Source organism: Girardinichthys multiradiatus, chromosome 7 (assembly GCF_021462225.1).
Source record: "Girardinichthys multiradiatus isolate DD_20200921_A chromosome 7, DD_fGirMul_XY1, whole genome shotgun sequence".
Classification (NCBI taxonomy): Eukaryota; Metazoa; Chordata; class Actinopteri; order Cyprinodontiformes; family Goodeidae; genus Girardinichthys; species Girardinichthys multiradiatus.
In genome coordinates this window covers 40315482-40330667 of record NC_061800.1, presented here as the reverse complement: position 1 = coordinate 40330667, position 15186 = coordinate 40315482, and the positions used below count along the sequence as shown (strand labels likewise).

General features: G+C 39.2%; 1 protein-coding gene across 1 annotated transcript in view; it reads left to right on the top strand.

Annotated features, from left to right (window-relative positions):
* Positions 1-15186, top strand: part of ube2f (ubiquitin-conjugating enzyme E2F (putative)) — a 53269-nt gene that overhangs the window by 22544 nt on the left and 15539 nt on the right. Inside the window, exons 6-9 of the mRNA XM_047371654.1 lie at positions 2719-2789; positions 3078-3135; positions 10096-10128; positions 11248-11310. Coding sequence (XP_047227610.1) covers positions 2719-2789; positions 3078-3135; positions 10096-10128; positions 11248-11310 — 225 coding nt within the window. The remainder of the gene's footprint in view (positions 1-2718; positions 2790-3077; positions 3136-10095; positions 10129-11247; positions 11311-15186) is intronic.

Genomic DNA, 15186 nt, shown 5'->3' with positions numbered 1-15186 from the left:
GGTTCCAGAGCCCACGCTGTGTGTGGAGGCGAGCCCGACTATTTCTAGTCGATATCTCTCGACCTCCCGCACCAGCTCAGGCTCCTTCCCCCCCAGCGAGGTGACGTTCCACGTCCCTAGAGCCACTCTAAGCATTCGGGGATCGGGCCGCTGATGTCTCCACCTTCGTCCACCACCCAATCCTCTTTGCACCAGTCCTTCACGGTTCCCCCTGCAGGTGGTGGGCCCACTAGGGGATGGCCTCGCGTCTCTCGTTCGGGCTTGGCCCGGCCGGGTCCTGCGAGAAGCAACCCGGCTACCAGGCGCTCTCCGGCGAGTCCCGACCCTAGGCCTGGCTCCAGGGTGGGACCCCGGCTCCGCCGTACCGGGCAATGTCACGTGCCTCGATGTACTAGTCCTCATGAAGGATTCTTGAACCGCTCTTTGTCTGACCCATCACCTAGAGCCTGTTTGCTATGGGAGACCCTACCAGGGGCATTTAAGCCCCAGACAACATAGCCTCTAGGATCATTCGAGCACTCAAACCCCTTCACCACGTTAAGGTGGCGGTTCAAGGAGAGGGGAAACCTTTATTTCTCAGGAAAACATAAAGGCCTTTACCAACTGCAAAGCATTGAGGTGGAGGTGTCATGATTTGGGGATCCTGTGTTGCAGCAGGACTTGGCCTGCTTCACCATAAATAAAGCTGAAGCAGAACCGGGATCCTGCAACATGACAGTGACCCAAGACATACCAGTAAATTCACCAAGGACTGGCTAACAATTAAGGAATGGAAGGTCCTGGGCCTAGTCAATGCCCAGATCTGGATCTCGCTGAGATGCCATAGTGTAAACTAGCTATTAGTGGGTAGAACTGAATATGTAATTATGTGTTGTATTTTTTGATCTGATTGTATTTTGGAACTATTTTCACTTTTATTTTTACACTACAATTAAGCAGGTTTTGGTTCTGTACTCACATATTCGCTAGTTCTTCATGATACCAACAGGATAATAACAGTTTTGATGACACAGACAATACAGTCAGAAATGGCAGCTAAAGTAATAACTTCTAAACACTAAAACCTAAGCAGCTTCACAGTTTTCTTTTAATGTCACATCATTCTGTAAAATAAAGAAATACTGGGGCCCCCTGCAGCTGCTGTTCTGCTGATAAAGGAAAACCTAGTGCTCTCCGGGGGGTTCACCTCATTAACCTGTTCTTATTTATTATTCATACTTTATTTAATTAGAAGAGCCTCTTGAGATTTAAAGTCTAATTTACAATAGTGTCTTGGCCAAGATGACAACAGCTCAAAATAACACTATAGCACATGCATAAAAAGTTTGACAGTACAGAAAAAGTTAATTAATAACACAGAAAAGAAAAATTAAATGTAGTCTAATGATATGTCATGACATGCAGATCAGTAGGTAAATTAATCCTGTCATACCAGATATTATTGGAAATTTCACAGAAGAATACCAGACCATCCCGTACCACATCCATAAACATGGCAACATAACTGTAAGACTTTATATTACACTTTTGTACATAAGTGAAAATGCAGCCAGATGAAAGTTTATCTCTCGTCTTGGTAAACTTGGAAAATAGAGCAGAACTTTTAACTTTTGGCTCCAAAATAACAAAAACGTAATTAAGACCAGGATTTAATGCTTGCGTGCCTGGATTTCTGCCTCAGACACAAGTAGAGACCGAATCATAGTTAAAGTGCAGCTTATGGCCCAAGTAAATAAAAAAGTAAGTAGTAAACTGGCCCACCATACTGTTTTCTAGAATGCCAGGTCAGGACTCTGACAAAAATAGTAAATTGGTGCAGTGAGGCTGTGGTGTGTGAAGAAGATCAATATAAACCTCTTTTTACTGCCTTTCCAGAGGTCACTCTTTGCTCTTTACTTTCTCCTTACTTTGCTCCATCTGAGACATGTTCAGTATTCTTCCCAATTCTTTTCAGAAATTAACCTTAAAATGGTCATTTAGCTGCATAAATTAACCAGACATAATTTTATGGACCCTAAAAAGGGTAATGTCCAAAACCAAGTTTGGTCGCAGGGAAATCTGTATTTTGGCATCTGCATGAATACAATTTAGACACAAGTTTAAATGATTTTTACCGACCAGTTACAGTCCCACATGGCAAATGTATAGGGTGATCCCCCTGTACTAGCACTCAATCTTAGTAATATTAGCATTCATTATCATAATAGTACTCAGTATCAGTGATACTAGTGCTCAGTATCATACTAGCGCTCAGTATCAGACAGACAGTAGAGGGTCCTGACGGAAAGCCTGTTAAAGAATGGCTCAGAGAGTAAAACAAAGAGCCCGGGTTCAAATGGACTTTTTATCTTCCAGATGAAACCAGCTTGGTCCTGCTGGGATCTGTGGTAGACTGTTCCACAATCCACAGGACAAAAGGGTTCAATGGGTCATGGTAGATTTTCCACACCACCCTTAGATGTTCTCGTTCATGCAGAAGATTGATTTAAAATAGTTTACCTATGCACATCTGTGACTGTGGCCAGTGACAATCCTATTTTAAAGCATTGCTCTTCTGGAACATTCTTCCGCTCAGATAACCACTGTTGATTTTTGTCCACCTCAGGTTAAACATCCCTTGTTTCAACTCTTTGTGTCATTCATAAACCCGGCTTACAAACATGTAATCAGCTGTCTAATAACCTTTGAATTTCATGTTTTCTCTGTTAATATCTCCAGCCTCCGAAAGTCAGATGTTTGACCAGAATATGGCATCCGAATATCACGGAAAATGGAGAAATCTGTTTGAGGTAATCCTCGATGGTTGTTATCATGCAGTGGCATTTCTTTTTCCTTAATAGTTTAGGTTGTTTTTAGGATTGTGTAGAGCAACGTTATAACTGTCATTCTTCTCCTATTAGGGAAAAAAATAACTTTTTATTGGAGCACTTAGCATTTGACTGATGTTTTACTTTTGTTGAGGACTTTGGTCCCTCATAACAAATTTTAGCCCAAGAAGAATTTGATTAATATTAAGTTATATAATACAGTTAGCAACAGGGGTATTGTGTGACCCTCATGTCTGTTTTTCTCTGCAGCTTATTGCGAGAACATTCAATTGACGGTACAGGCTGGGCACCAACCAGAACGTTAAAGGTAAACTTCTTGGTGCATTTAATGTGTTTATGATTTATTGTGAACATCTGGTTACAAGAAACATAATAAGTTTAACAACTCAACAGGCTGCCCAGGTAGCAGTAATGTCTGTATTGGAGACGTGTGTGGAAGGCGTGGTACATTAACGCCTGTGTTGCCAAACAGGAAGTTAAATTCAGTTTATTTTAAACTAAAAGACAAACAAAATAGTTACAACATAAGAAAATCTAAACGCTGTCTTTCAAAGATGCTTTCATATATCTGTACTCCTTGTGCTTTTGTAATGTTACAACCGCAACCTTCAGTGACCAACGCAAAGCACTGCATAGTTGTAAAGTTTTATTTTTATATTTTGTTCCGATATTTGTCTTCGGTCCACCTGTAAAAACACTCTTTGGAAGCACTTTGGTGCAGTTATAACTGCTAGACTTTGTTTCCAACTTCTTTGCACATTTAAATACAGCATTTTAGTCACTTTTTATGCATAATAGCTGAAGCTCAGTTGGACTGGATGTAGAAGCGACAGTTAACATACATTTTGAAGCCTTGCCACAAATTCTGAATTGGATGTAGGTCTGGACTTTGACTAGACCATTCTAACATACTTACATGTTATGATCTAAACCATTCTGTTGTAGCTCTTGGTAGTGTTGTCCTTCAGGAAGGTGAACCTCAACCTCCAGTGTCGTGTTTTGCAGCCTCTTCCTGGGCTGCTCCACCTTTGGGTCTTTCCATTTTCCCATCAGCTGACCAGCTTTTCTGTCCTCAATAAAATCACCCCCACTGCATGATGCTGCCAACACTATGTTTTACCATAGGGATGCTTTGTTACACATAGTGCTTTACAAGTGCAAATGTGGCTTTTTTTCTGGAAGGATTTCCTTTTGCCACTCTTACAAGAAGGCCATAATAATGTAATTTACAAGTAGTAGCTCTCCTGTTGACAGGTTCTCCTACCTGAGCTTTGGATCTCTGCAGCTCCCCCAGATTTACCATGGGCCTCTCAGCGGCTTCTCTAATGAATGCTCTCCTTGTTCGGTGTAGTCAGTGTAGTTGGACGGCCAATTTTTGGTACGTTTGCAGTTCTGCCATACTCCTATGTCTTTCAGATTGAAAAGTGCTCCAGATATTCAAAGATTGGTTTATTGTTTTATCATTATTCCCTGATCTGTCTCCTGGTTTTCTCGGTCTTCGTGATACCGTTAGTTCACTATTGTAAGAACCTCTGAGGCCTTCACAGAAAAGCTGTATTTGTATTAAATTACATACAATGAGGTTAAATACAAATGCACGCGACCCTTCAGATAAACCACGCATAATTTTCCTCCCATGTTAGTTACACACTAGTTTTTGTTAGTCTGTTGTTTGTTGTTGCAGCTTTTTTATGTTTTGTATTTTGGTGGAAAAAGATTTTAAATAATTTCTCTCGGTTTTGAGTTCCTGTTGCTTTAAAACCACGGTTAAAGTTGATTTCCGTCTGCAGGAACATTCAGATCAGCCTCTCCTGTAAGGGTTTTTTTTCTCATAAAGGCCTCCATTCTCATGCTTCCATTGTTTTTGTCTTTTAATTAAGCTATTAGTTAAGTTTAGGGGCTGAAACATAGGAGCCCATTTTGCATTGAGAGCATGAATGCTACAATGGCTGCAAAGCTTTGAAGAGTCAATGCTATTGTAACTATGGCATTGTAAATCTCCTAGTATGTTAAATACTAGGAACAATGCTCCTGACAGTGAGACCTCTGTTATAATGAGCCACTGTTGCTTTGCTAAGCTATTGGACATATATAGTAGAAAGTAAAAGCATGATACTTTCTATGGATGCATTAAAAACCATTGGTTGTTTAAGGTAAACTTCAAAACGGAAAACGTTTTACTTGCATATAAAAGAGTTAATTGACCTTTGAAGTTTTACCATTCAGTCAGTGAGGTTCTCCTTTGCAAGCCATTAAAGTCTAATTGCAGAAGTTTAAAGCAAGGACACACTCTTCTATCCTTACTTAAGATTTGACTAAAATTACCTCTGATAGAAAGTACGACTTTAAACTATGTTATAAAAGGAAGGAGCTCTGCCCTCCATGCTAAAACTGCCTGCTTTTCTCTGCAGAGACCCAAGACAAGATCAACACTCTTCTCAGTATCTGCACTGGTTTACTCTCTGAATACAAACCATCTATGATGACCCCTTCAGTCATTTTTGAGGATTTTAGAGTTTTCCACTGTTTTGTCATCCATTTTCTTTAGTTATAGTTTTGGACAAAGCAACTTTCTCTTGGGTCCTCTATGGTTTAAAAGATTGTAGTCTAAAACTGTGAATATGTTAAATGCAAAAATAATCGCAGGCAATAAATAGTTTTGAATCGGACATTAATAGCTCTAAATCAAAATTAGCAAGTAAATTGCTATTTGCTAAATTGGTTGGTATGATACATAAGCATAATAATTTCATAGCCTAGGTGTTGTTCAGTTGTTTCACTTCAGTAGGATGTCTGTATATGTGTTCAATGGTGACAAACTGAGGCCTGCAGCAGGATGAAAGTAGAAAAATCAGTTTAAACAGTGGTCACCTGTGTTGGTTCAGCCCACTGTAAATATGTCTGAGCTTCATTCATTCACTCATTCATTCCTAAATTATGCATTTTTGGATTAAAATGCATAATTCTGCTTGGGCTTGGTCTTGTACATAAAACAATTATTGCTACTCAGTTCAAATATATATATAACATCCTCACATTATCAGATGATTCTGTCTCTTCAGACAACAATTATTTTTATCTTCTCTTATCTTCCAATAGAGCCTCTCAAATTATAATGAATATTTCTCCACCCTTTGCTTTGGGACTGTCATATATTTAGGTATGCTGAGAAATGAAAAGTTACAATGTCTTATTAGGTCCTCATTGAACTTAACTGGTACTAAAAGAAAAAATGTTTCATAGGTTTAGTGTGTAAAATAAAACCCAATAATGCAAACCAGCTAAATAAGAGATAAAGCTGAATATTATTAGTTTTGACAAACATTGTTGTATTTCAAATCCAGTGTATTCAAATATCCATTGAATTTAAAGTAATTGATTGTCTACATTGCAGAACATGTGAAAATTAACCAGCTTCAACAGTCTTCCTACAAGTTCTTTAAATGCATTGCATGTTATGTTTTTCCGTGTGTAACACAAATAAATACAAAATAAATGATTTTATCAAAATTTAAGCACACCCTTGATTATTAGCAGATCAGATCACTCAGAGAAATCAGAAAGAAATCCAAGAGATACACAAGTAATGCTGCGGGTCTCAGTCACCTGACAATACAGTCAGAAAAACGCTAAACAAGCATGTCTTGCTTGGAACAGTTGTAAGAAGAAAAGATCTTCTCTCTAAAATGACAGCAGTTGGCTTTGGTTTCAGCAAAATAGGAAACACTTCTAGAAAATGTGCAGTCAATGCAAGAGAACAGAGATCTTTGTCTCTAATTCACAGCAGTGCGTTTGGAGACAACCAATGCAGCACACTGTTTACCAGCAGTGGGGTGGGGGTGATGTGTGTTCATCTGTTTGAGAGCAAAAGCTTGACCCAAACTTGGTTTATCAGCAATCTACAACAGGATTGCACAACAAGAAAGAAATCCAATTCAAGTGCTTGTACTGGTTCAGCCGATGATTCTGCCAAATGGACACAAAACCAAATGGACTACAGTAACGCTGTAAAGGAATCAGAGTCAAAACCTTTAATAAACATCTGAGAGACAGATAAAGTTATATAGATCTTTTTGCTGCTAAAAATTGGTTTTACAGTCCTCTGAGTCATGGGGCTAATTTGGTTTTTAAGCACTGCTTTTATCCCAACTCCAAAAAATGAATATTGTTTGCGTGGAACTTTCTGGTGCCACAGGTTTCCTTTTAAAAAGATTATGAGATGATTCAGCGACCATCAAGACTGCTTTCAGAGTCTGGATTATTGTAGCAGCTGAATGAAGTTGAGCTCTGACAGGAACATAGACGTGTTGCCTTTTCTGTCAGCTGTTGTTATTCTGGAAAAATGCTCCTGTTTTTACTCAAAGGTAGGTGTGGATGTGGTCATATGCGTGTGAGGGGTTGAGCTTGAGTTCATGTGCGTCACCCGGTGTCACAGAGAGTGCACAAAAATATGTGCGAAAAAACAAAGTGCCAAAGCTGCAAAGCAGAATGTCTGAGTTGAGTGGGTGGTGCTGTCCCTGTTCTCTGGTCACCACTCTCCTCCATTGCAACCCACACATGAAGTACAAACTTTTTCCCTTTTTAGCATAATATGCATGTATTGCATATTGTTTGCTACTTAATCTGAGCTCACAAAACAGCAAAACAAATCATGCACTTTCTAGATTTGGAGAACTTGATTCTGGTTTATCATATGTTCTTATTTAGCGAAGTACACACAAATGCAACTTTTGCGTGTACAGTGTAGTTTAAACTGTTTTTATTAAAAATAAAACCTGCCATAGTAAATGTGATTTGGTTTTCGGAGATTTTCAGCTTGTAGAGGAAACTTTAGCGAGGTGTTGAGGGTTGTAATAATAAAGCTTTGATTTGGCCTTTGCAGAATTTCAAACGATTGCTTTCTGCTCAGGATTCCAGGGGAGAGGCATGATTTGTTGATGATAAAACACATACAGTACTGTAGCCCACCTTCTTCCTTGACCTTTCTGTCTTTTTGATCTGTCCAGAACCATTTGGAGACTGTTTTCTGATGCTTAGTATTTTTAGTTATTTTTAATGCAAGTTGCTCTCTAATTTGACTGAATTCAAACCAAATTGGAAGCTTGTTTCAGTTGAGCTTCTAATGGGACCAACATCCATGCAGTATTTTATCCAACCAATCTCTTGAGAGCAGTTTATACCAGCGTATCCTGTTAAATTGACTGAAGTCTGCACAGATCCATCAACAAGCTGACATATCAGTTTTATGTCAGTGTTTTGATTAGAGACGAGCAAAGGATAAACAGTTGAGATTGCAAAAATGATTTGTAAATCCAAAATGCTCCAGGAGAGCCAGAAAGGTATTTTTTTAAAGACACTCAATGTGAATATTACAAAATGATTCAGTTAAAGCAAGATTCTTCACAAAACATTTGGTAAATGTTGCTCAGAGACCAAACGTTTCCATCATTTTTTAGACAGCAGTTAGTCAGGGTCAGAGACAGAGCTCAGGTTTCCCTTCTTTAAGTTGGAAAAAGTTCTCAGCCATCCAACCCATATTAAAATCAAAGCTCCTCTGCATATTTAGGTTGGTTCAGTCTGCAAGCCTCAGTCAGTGCTGGAGATTTTTATAAACCATTCTCATTCAGTATGAAAGTTCCTGCAGTATAAATATTGTTTGCTCCTGTTATTGACAGCACAAAACAGAATCTGGAAGAGCTCGGCTATATCTGAAGGCATATATGAATCATAGCTGCTTCTTATTATGTAAATTAAATAAGTCAATCTGGAATGTATGAGAGGTGACTTTAAAAAGCTTCCAATCATTAATAGTAACTGTCAATTAAAAAACCGACTGCCTTTAGGAGTAATCATTGAAACCAAATTGGAACTGATTATTTTTCTGCTGTTAAATTAATTGTATTTGTCTGGACTGTCTCTGCGTATTGAAATTCCAGTATAATGAAATTGTTGCTTTTGTTGTTCTGTGTTTAAGTCCTGCTGTCTGCAGCTGCTGCTAGAACCAGAACCAACAGGAGCTGTGAGGCATTTAAAAGCAAAAATGGACAAGATATTTTTAGCGAGCTGTTGAAAAGTTACTGACATGTCTCTGAAGGGTATGCTTTACCCATGCTGCATATTAATGAAATTAAGCCTTTAAAAACAATGTTTGTGTGTGTGGACTCCTCTTTGGAACAACAGACTTGCTTTAAGTTTCATCTGTAATCACCCTTATCTGGATACACAACTTGTATTAAATGCACCTACAGCATTCTGTGTTAATTAGCTGGCTTCAACTAATCGATGTAGACATGTTTCTAAATGTTGCTTGTGCTTCAATGCCCTAAAAAGTAAAAGTATCCAGGTTTTGTGGTGCCACATTGGTATGTGGAAGGCAGATTTACTAAATTTCAACTTTAAAATCCTTTGAAATGCATCCTGAAGTTAGATTTTTATTTTTAACCAGCCCTGACCTCAAAATCCAATATGACCGTTTATTACACAGATTGAAAGTCACAGTTATAAACAGTATATTTACAGTTCTGACATTTAGGTTGTATAGTCCAGAGTGCATACAGTAGTGCACCACATCTTTTCAGAAACATGGCATTTTAAAGTCTTTACATGCTCTGCAAGAACAGAGAAAATTAGCTCTCTCTACTAGGGGAGCAAGAAGAAAATGGCCTCATTCTGTTCTTGCAGCCCTGGTTTACGAGTTCCTGCAGCTTGTTCTGGATGCATATTCAGGGCAGAACCTTTTTCTTATGTGGTGTCAGAGAAATATAAAGATGGTGCGCTGCAGTGAGACCTCTGAAGACGCCCTAGGAGTTCTTTTATTTGATCTTGTGAAGTATGAAATGTCCTGGCCAGAAAGAACTTTGCTCTTGTTCCTGCTGAGTATGCACAGGTCTTTAGAGTTTGAATGCAACATTATGCTGAGAAAACTCTGCTATTGGATTGCACTGCTAATTGGATTCAGCCTTGTCATTTAGTGCATTATGCAGCCGAAGGGGATTATTACTGACATTATCAGGTTGGAAAGAAAGAGAAAGAGAAAAGTGAGGAAAATGTGGGTTGATTGCAACCAATATTGTTATCACGATATTCAACAATTATATTGCAATTGCATATTTCCCTAAAGTTGTGCAGCCCTAGCTGGACACTAGGTGGTAGAAATTAGAGATAGCAGCATAAAAATATGTATTTATGTTGACTGGCAGCATTTTACTGAAATGTAATTTTTGGTTCATCCTTTGTTTATCTTATTTTTTCTTGTTTTTTTTCCTAGGATGTGGTCTGGGGATTGAACTCCTTGTTTACTGTAAGTACAACGTTTACTCTACACACAATGGCTTTCATTTCACACACATTTAACTGTAATTTAAACCATTAGTACCCAAACTCTAACCTGATCCTGTGGTTTGTCTGTTAAACATATCCAGTCCTCTGTAAGTCCTCGCTGCTAAAGTGCCTCCTTGTATTGCTATGCTGTTAGTCTAAACTCAGATACGAATGAACAAGGTCACTGTTAATCCCGCTTTTAAAGATGTAGTGAAACCATAAATTCTGACTTGAGGGAAATCATGTTCCTCGTTATGAAGAACACTTTGATGTAACTTGGAGGTCGAAGCCAGAAAATTAGCTTTCACGTCACGTTTTGGAGATGCCAGCTGTCTCAGGATGCCTGATAGTGCCACTTCTCCTTAGGAAAAATGCGCAGTTATTCATTATATTTCTTGTGAAGATGAAGAGGAAAGATGCAACGTTACTAAAGCGATTCACCTTTAAAACTATGTTTTTGTGATGAAAGAGCCAGCATAAAAAACGACATGTAAAATCCTGAATCCAGATAAATAATTGTCAAGGAAGCAGCGCAATAAATCATGTAACTGTGTATCACATCCTATGATTCATTATACAAATTAAAATGTAAAAAAGATTGGTTTATTGTTTTATTGATTCTGTGCTGAAAATATCTGTTCTTACCCTGAGGTCAGCACTGTGTTCATGGTAATATTAGTGACGTAATATGCCCTAAATCCTACTGTTTTCTTAGGAAATGGCCTCCCAGGCCACCATCCTCTAATAGCCCGCCTGTCTTGTTGTGTATTCCATCTCTAAGGCAACTGTGTAATTAAATAGTTTTGTTTGTTGCAGTGACAGGCGCTGAGGTGACATTGCACACAGTTGGTGTTGTTGAAATGAATTTAATTTCCCATGACAACCTGTCTTAATTAACAACATTTGACCCACAGAATGAAGAGCTGAGCCCTGAACGTATGCTAATAAAATGACAGAAGATTTAAGAGCCTCTGGGCACAAATAGTTTAGTATTGATCTATTTCTTCTCTGTTTGACTCAGCATCTCTGTTTTGGCCCTTTGTTTTTGTTTCTGGGGTTATTTTGGCCCAAATCTTCCCTTAATTTACCTCTTCTGCAGGACCTGTTGAACTTTGATGACCCACTGAACATCGATGCAGCAGAACATCATCTGAGAGACAAGGTGAGGTGCATTCAGGATGACTTTAGTTCTGTAATCATCAAATTAGGCAATACTGCAAGCAGGGATTGTAGACTTTGTAGACATTTAATTCACTTTTACAGCATTTCTGAGAATTGCCTGGAGTCTCACTAATAACTTTTATATCTCTGCTCATGTGAATACCCTGCATTAAAAGCTGTTTAAATTAGATCATCACAATGCATATAGTGCAGCCGCTTCCAGCCGCAGCTTTCTGTGTAACACCATGGGATTTACTTGCCCTTGTAGGTGGTGTAATGTGATAATAGAAAGTGCTTTAGTTTGGTTTAGTGGGCTGAAGCTGCCGTTCTGGGAACACAGTGGCTGTGGCTGGATACTCCAAAGGTGTATTCACAGAACAGGCACTTGGCCACGTAGTGCAGCTAAATTTGGTTCCTCTACAGTAGACGGCAGGAGCTTCGGTTTGCAAATCAAACCAGCATACTAAAGCAGATCTCTGGATCCTGCACCCTGTACTGCTGTCTCCTTATTGGTGTGGGGAGTGTAAGTGCATTCTGAGAGGTTTCATTTAGCATGTAGTGTTTAACATCTCTTATGCAGTGAAACCATGTTTGGTCTTTAATGAAATAATTTATTTGTCCTCCTCTCTAAATTTTACAGTGTATTAAAAAAAGCTCTCAGTTAAACAAGCCAATAATTTGTGTAATTGTTGCACAAATTAGCAGTAGTTGAATATTAAATTCACCTTGCCTTGCAATGTATTGATATCCCTTAAATGTTTTTTAATTCTCAAATGTCTATGTATTTTAATTAATCTGCATTTTGGCCATGTTTTTATGAAATTGTGTAATGGCTGAATATAAGGTAGGTTGTATTTAATTTAGAGTTGTTGAGGCCTACATTATTTTTACTTTTTAAGTCTAGGGTTGTCACGGTTCAACAATTTCAAACTTGATGCTAAGAAAAATGCTCAATACTGTTTCTGAGTTTGTACAAACCATATTTTTACTTCTTTATTTAACATTGTTTAACACTGAAATGTGTGCTTATTATTTTCTTAAACGTTATTTGTTTTATGGTTAACCAGAGATGCTAATTCCTTTAGCACAGAACAGACAAGTAATGAGGTTATTTTCAGACCTTCACTGTTTTGTGATTTTTGTCATTTTGTACTCGTCTTTTTCAGGTATGAAATGTCCAGATCGAATGGAATAAAACTATCAATAATTTCTACAAACCTACTTGACATATTTTAAAGTTGAAAGGTTCAGTCATTACTTTGACAGGACATTAGCTTACTCTTAGACAACCTAAGTATCATGTTTACCAACCTGGATTTGTCAGACAACATACAGGTCCTTCTCAAAATATTAGCATATTGTGATAAAGTTCATTATTTCCCATAATGTCATAATGAAAATTTAACATTCATATATTTTAGCTTCATAGCACACTAACTGAAATATTTCAGGTCTTTTATTGTCTTAATATGGATGATTTTGGCATACAGCTCATGAAAACCCAAAATTCCTATCTCACAAAATTAGCATATTTCATCCGACCAATAAAAGAAAAGTGTTTTTAATACAAAAAACGTCAACCTTCAAATAATCATGTACAGTTATGCACGCAATACTTGGTCGGGAATCCAGAAATGACTGCTTCAATGCGGCGTGACATGGAGGCAATAAGCCTGTGGCACTGCTGAGGTCTTATGGAGGCCCAGGATGCTTCGATAGCAGCCTTTAGCTCATCCAGAGTGTTGGGTCTTGAGTCTCTCATCGTTCTCTTCACAATATCCCACAGATTCTCTATGGGGTTCAGGTCAGGAGAGTTGGCAGGCCAATTGAGCACAGTGATACCATGGTCAGTAAACCATTTACCAGTGGTTTTGGCACTGTGAGCAGGTGCCAGGTCATGCTGAAAAATGAAATCTTCATCTCCATAAAGCTTTTTAGCAGATGGAAGCATGAAGTGCTCCATAATCTCCTGATAGCTAGCTGCATTGACCCTGACCTTGATAAAACACAGTGGACCAACACCAGCAGCTGACACGGCACCCCAGACCATCACTGACTGTGGGTACTTGACACTGGACTTCTGGCATTTCCTTCTCCCCAGTCTTCCTCTAGACTCTGGCACCTTGATTTCCAAATGACATGCAGAATTTGCTTTCATCCGAAAAAAGTACTTTGGACCACTGAGCAACAGTCCAGTGCTGCTTCTCTGTAGCCCAGGTCAGGCGCTTCTACCGCTGTTTCTGGTTCAAAAGTGGCTTGACCTGGGGAATGCGGCACCTGTAGCCCATTTCCTGCACACGCCTGTGCACGGTGGCTCTGGATGTTTCTACTCCAGACTCAGTCCACTGCTTCCGCAGGTCCCCCAAGGTCTGGAATCGGCCCTTCTCCACAATCTTCCTCAGGGTCCGGTCACCTCTTCTCGTTGTGCAGCGTTTTCTGCCACACTTTTTCCTTCCTACAGACTTCCCACTGAGGTGCCTTGATACAGCACTCTGGGAACAGCCTATTCGTTCAGAAATTTCTTTCTGTGTCTTACCCTCTTGCTTGAGGGTGTCAATAGTGGCCTTCTGGACAGCAGTCAGGTCGGCAGTCTTACCCATGATTGGGGTTTTGAGTGATGAACCAGGCTGGGAGTTTTAAAGGCCTCAGGAATCTTTTGCAGGTGTTTAGAGTTAACTCGTTGATTCAGATGATTAGGTTCATAACTCATTTAGAGACCCTTTTAATGATATGCTAATTTTGTGAGATAGGAATTTTGGGTTTTCATGAGCTGTATGCCAAAATCATCCGTATTAAGACAATAAAAGACCTGAAATATTTCAGTTAGTGTGCAATGAATCTAAAATACATGAATGTTAAATTTTCATCATGACATTATGGAAAATAATTAACTTTATCACAATATGCTAATATTTTGAGAAGGACCTGTATATTAAGTGTTGTAAAATCATAAAATGTTTCACACCGTAAGAGCATAAGTGGCTCCTTCTTACAGTTCAGTTGTGAAATCACAGTTCTCTGCGTGGTATTGGTAGCACTGCGGCCAACCAGTTAATGGCGCTTAACTGCCGTGACTGGAGCTTGCTTCAGCAGGAGGTTAATTAGTGGCTCATCGCTGTGGAGCAGACGCCATGCATGTTGCAGTGCCCTGCCTCATGCTGGACAGTGTCACAGCACCTTACATTCCCATTACCGTTCTCTGTTTTCATCAGAGTCTGATGTGCTGTGACACAGCAGAAAAGATCCTGTGTTGGACTAAAAAAGGTCCAGACACTGATGCCACAAACGCTCCACATTTGTGTGAATATCTGAAGTCTGATGGAATGGGCCTTTAGCTGAAAATACCTTCTCTACAATAGCTGTGATAATCTAAAGATGGTCGTTGAAAATGTTAAAAACTAACCTCTTTGCAAGCGTTACGTAAATCTATTTTCAGTAAATTTAGAGCTACTTCACCATCCTGTTGTACTTCTGTGAAGTCACAACAGCTGAAAACATGAAGTTGTTCAACCGTGACCCCCCTCCCGCTGAGTCACAGTGTGCCATAATCAACTTCAGGAGCGAATGGATAGAGGTGTGGGAGGGTGGGTGGGTGTGTGTGTGTGTGTGCGTGTGCGTGTGCGTGTGGATGCTTTTATATGTAGATGTGTTTGCTTTTGTGTGTGAAGCCTTTAAAGTGATGCTGCTCCTCTGGCTGCTCTCTGAATACATTACTGGTTAAAGTGGCTGAAAGGAAGCATTCTCAGAGGTTGAATATAGCGTGCTGTTTGTTACTGACTTCAGCTTTGTGCTGTGAGGCTTATGTTGACATACAGCTTGAGAACTACAGTGAATATCGTTAATCCTGTCATTTTTGCCCAAAACTTCACTGCAGTAT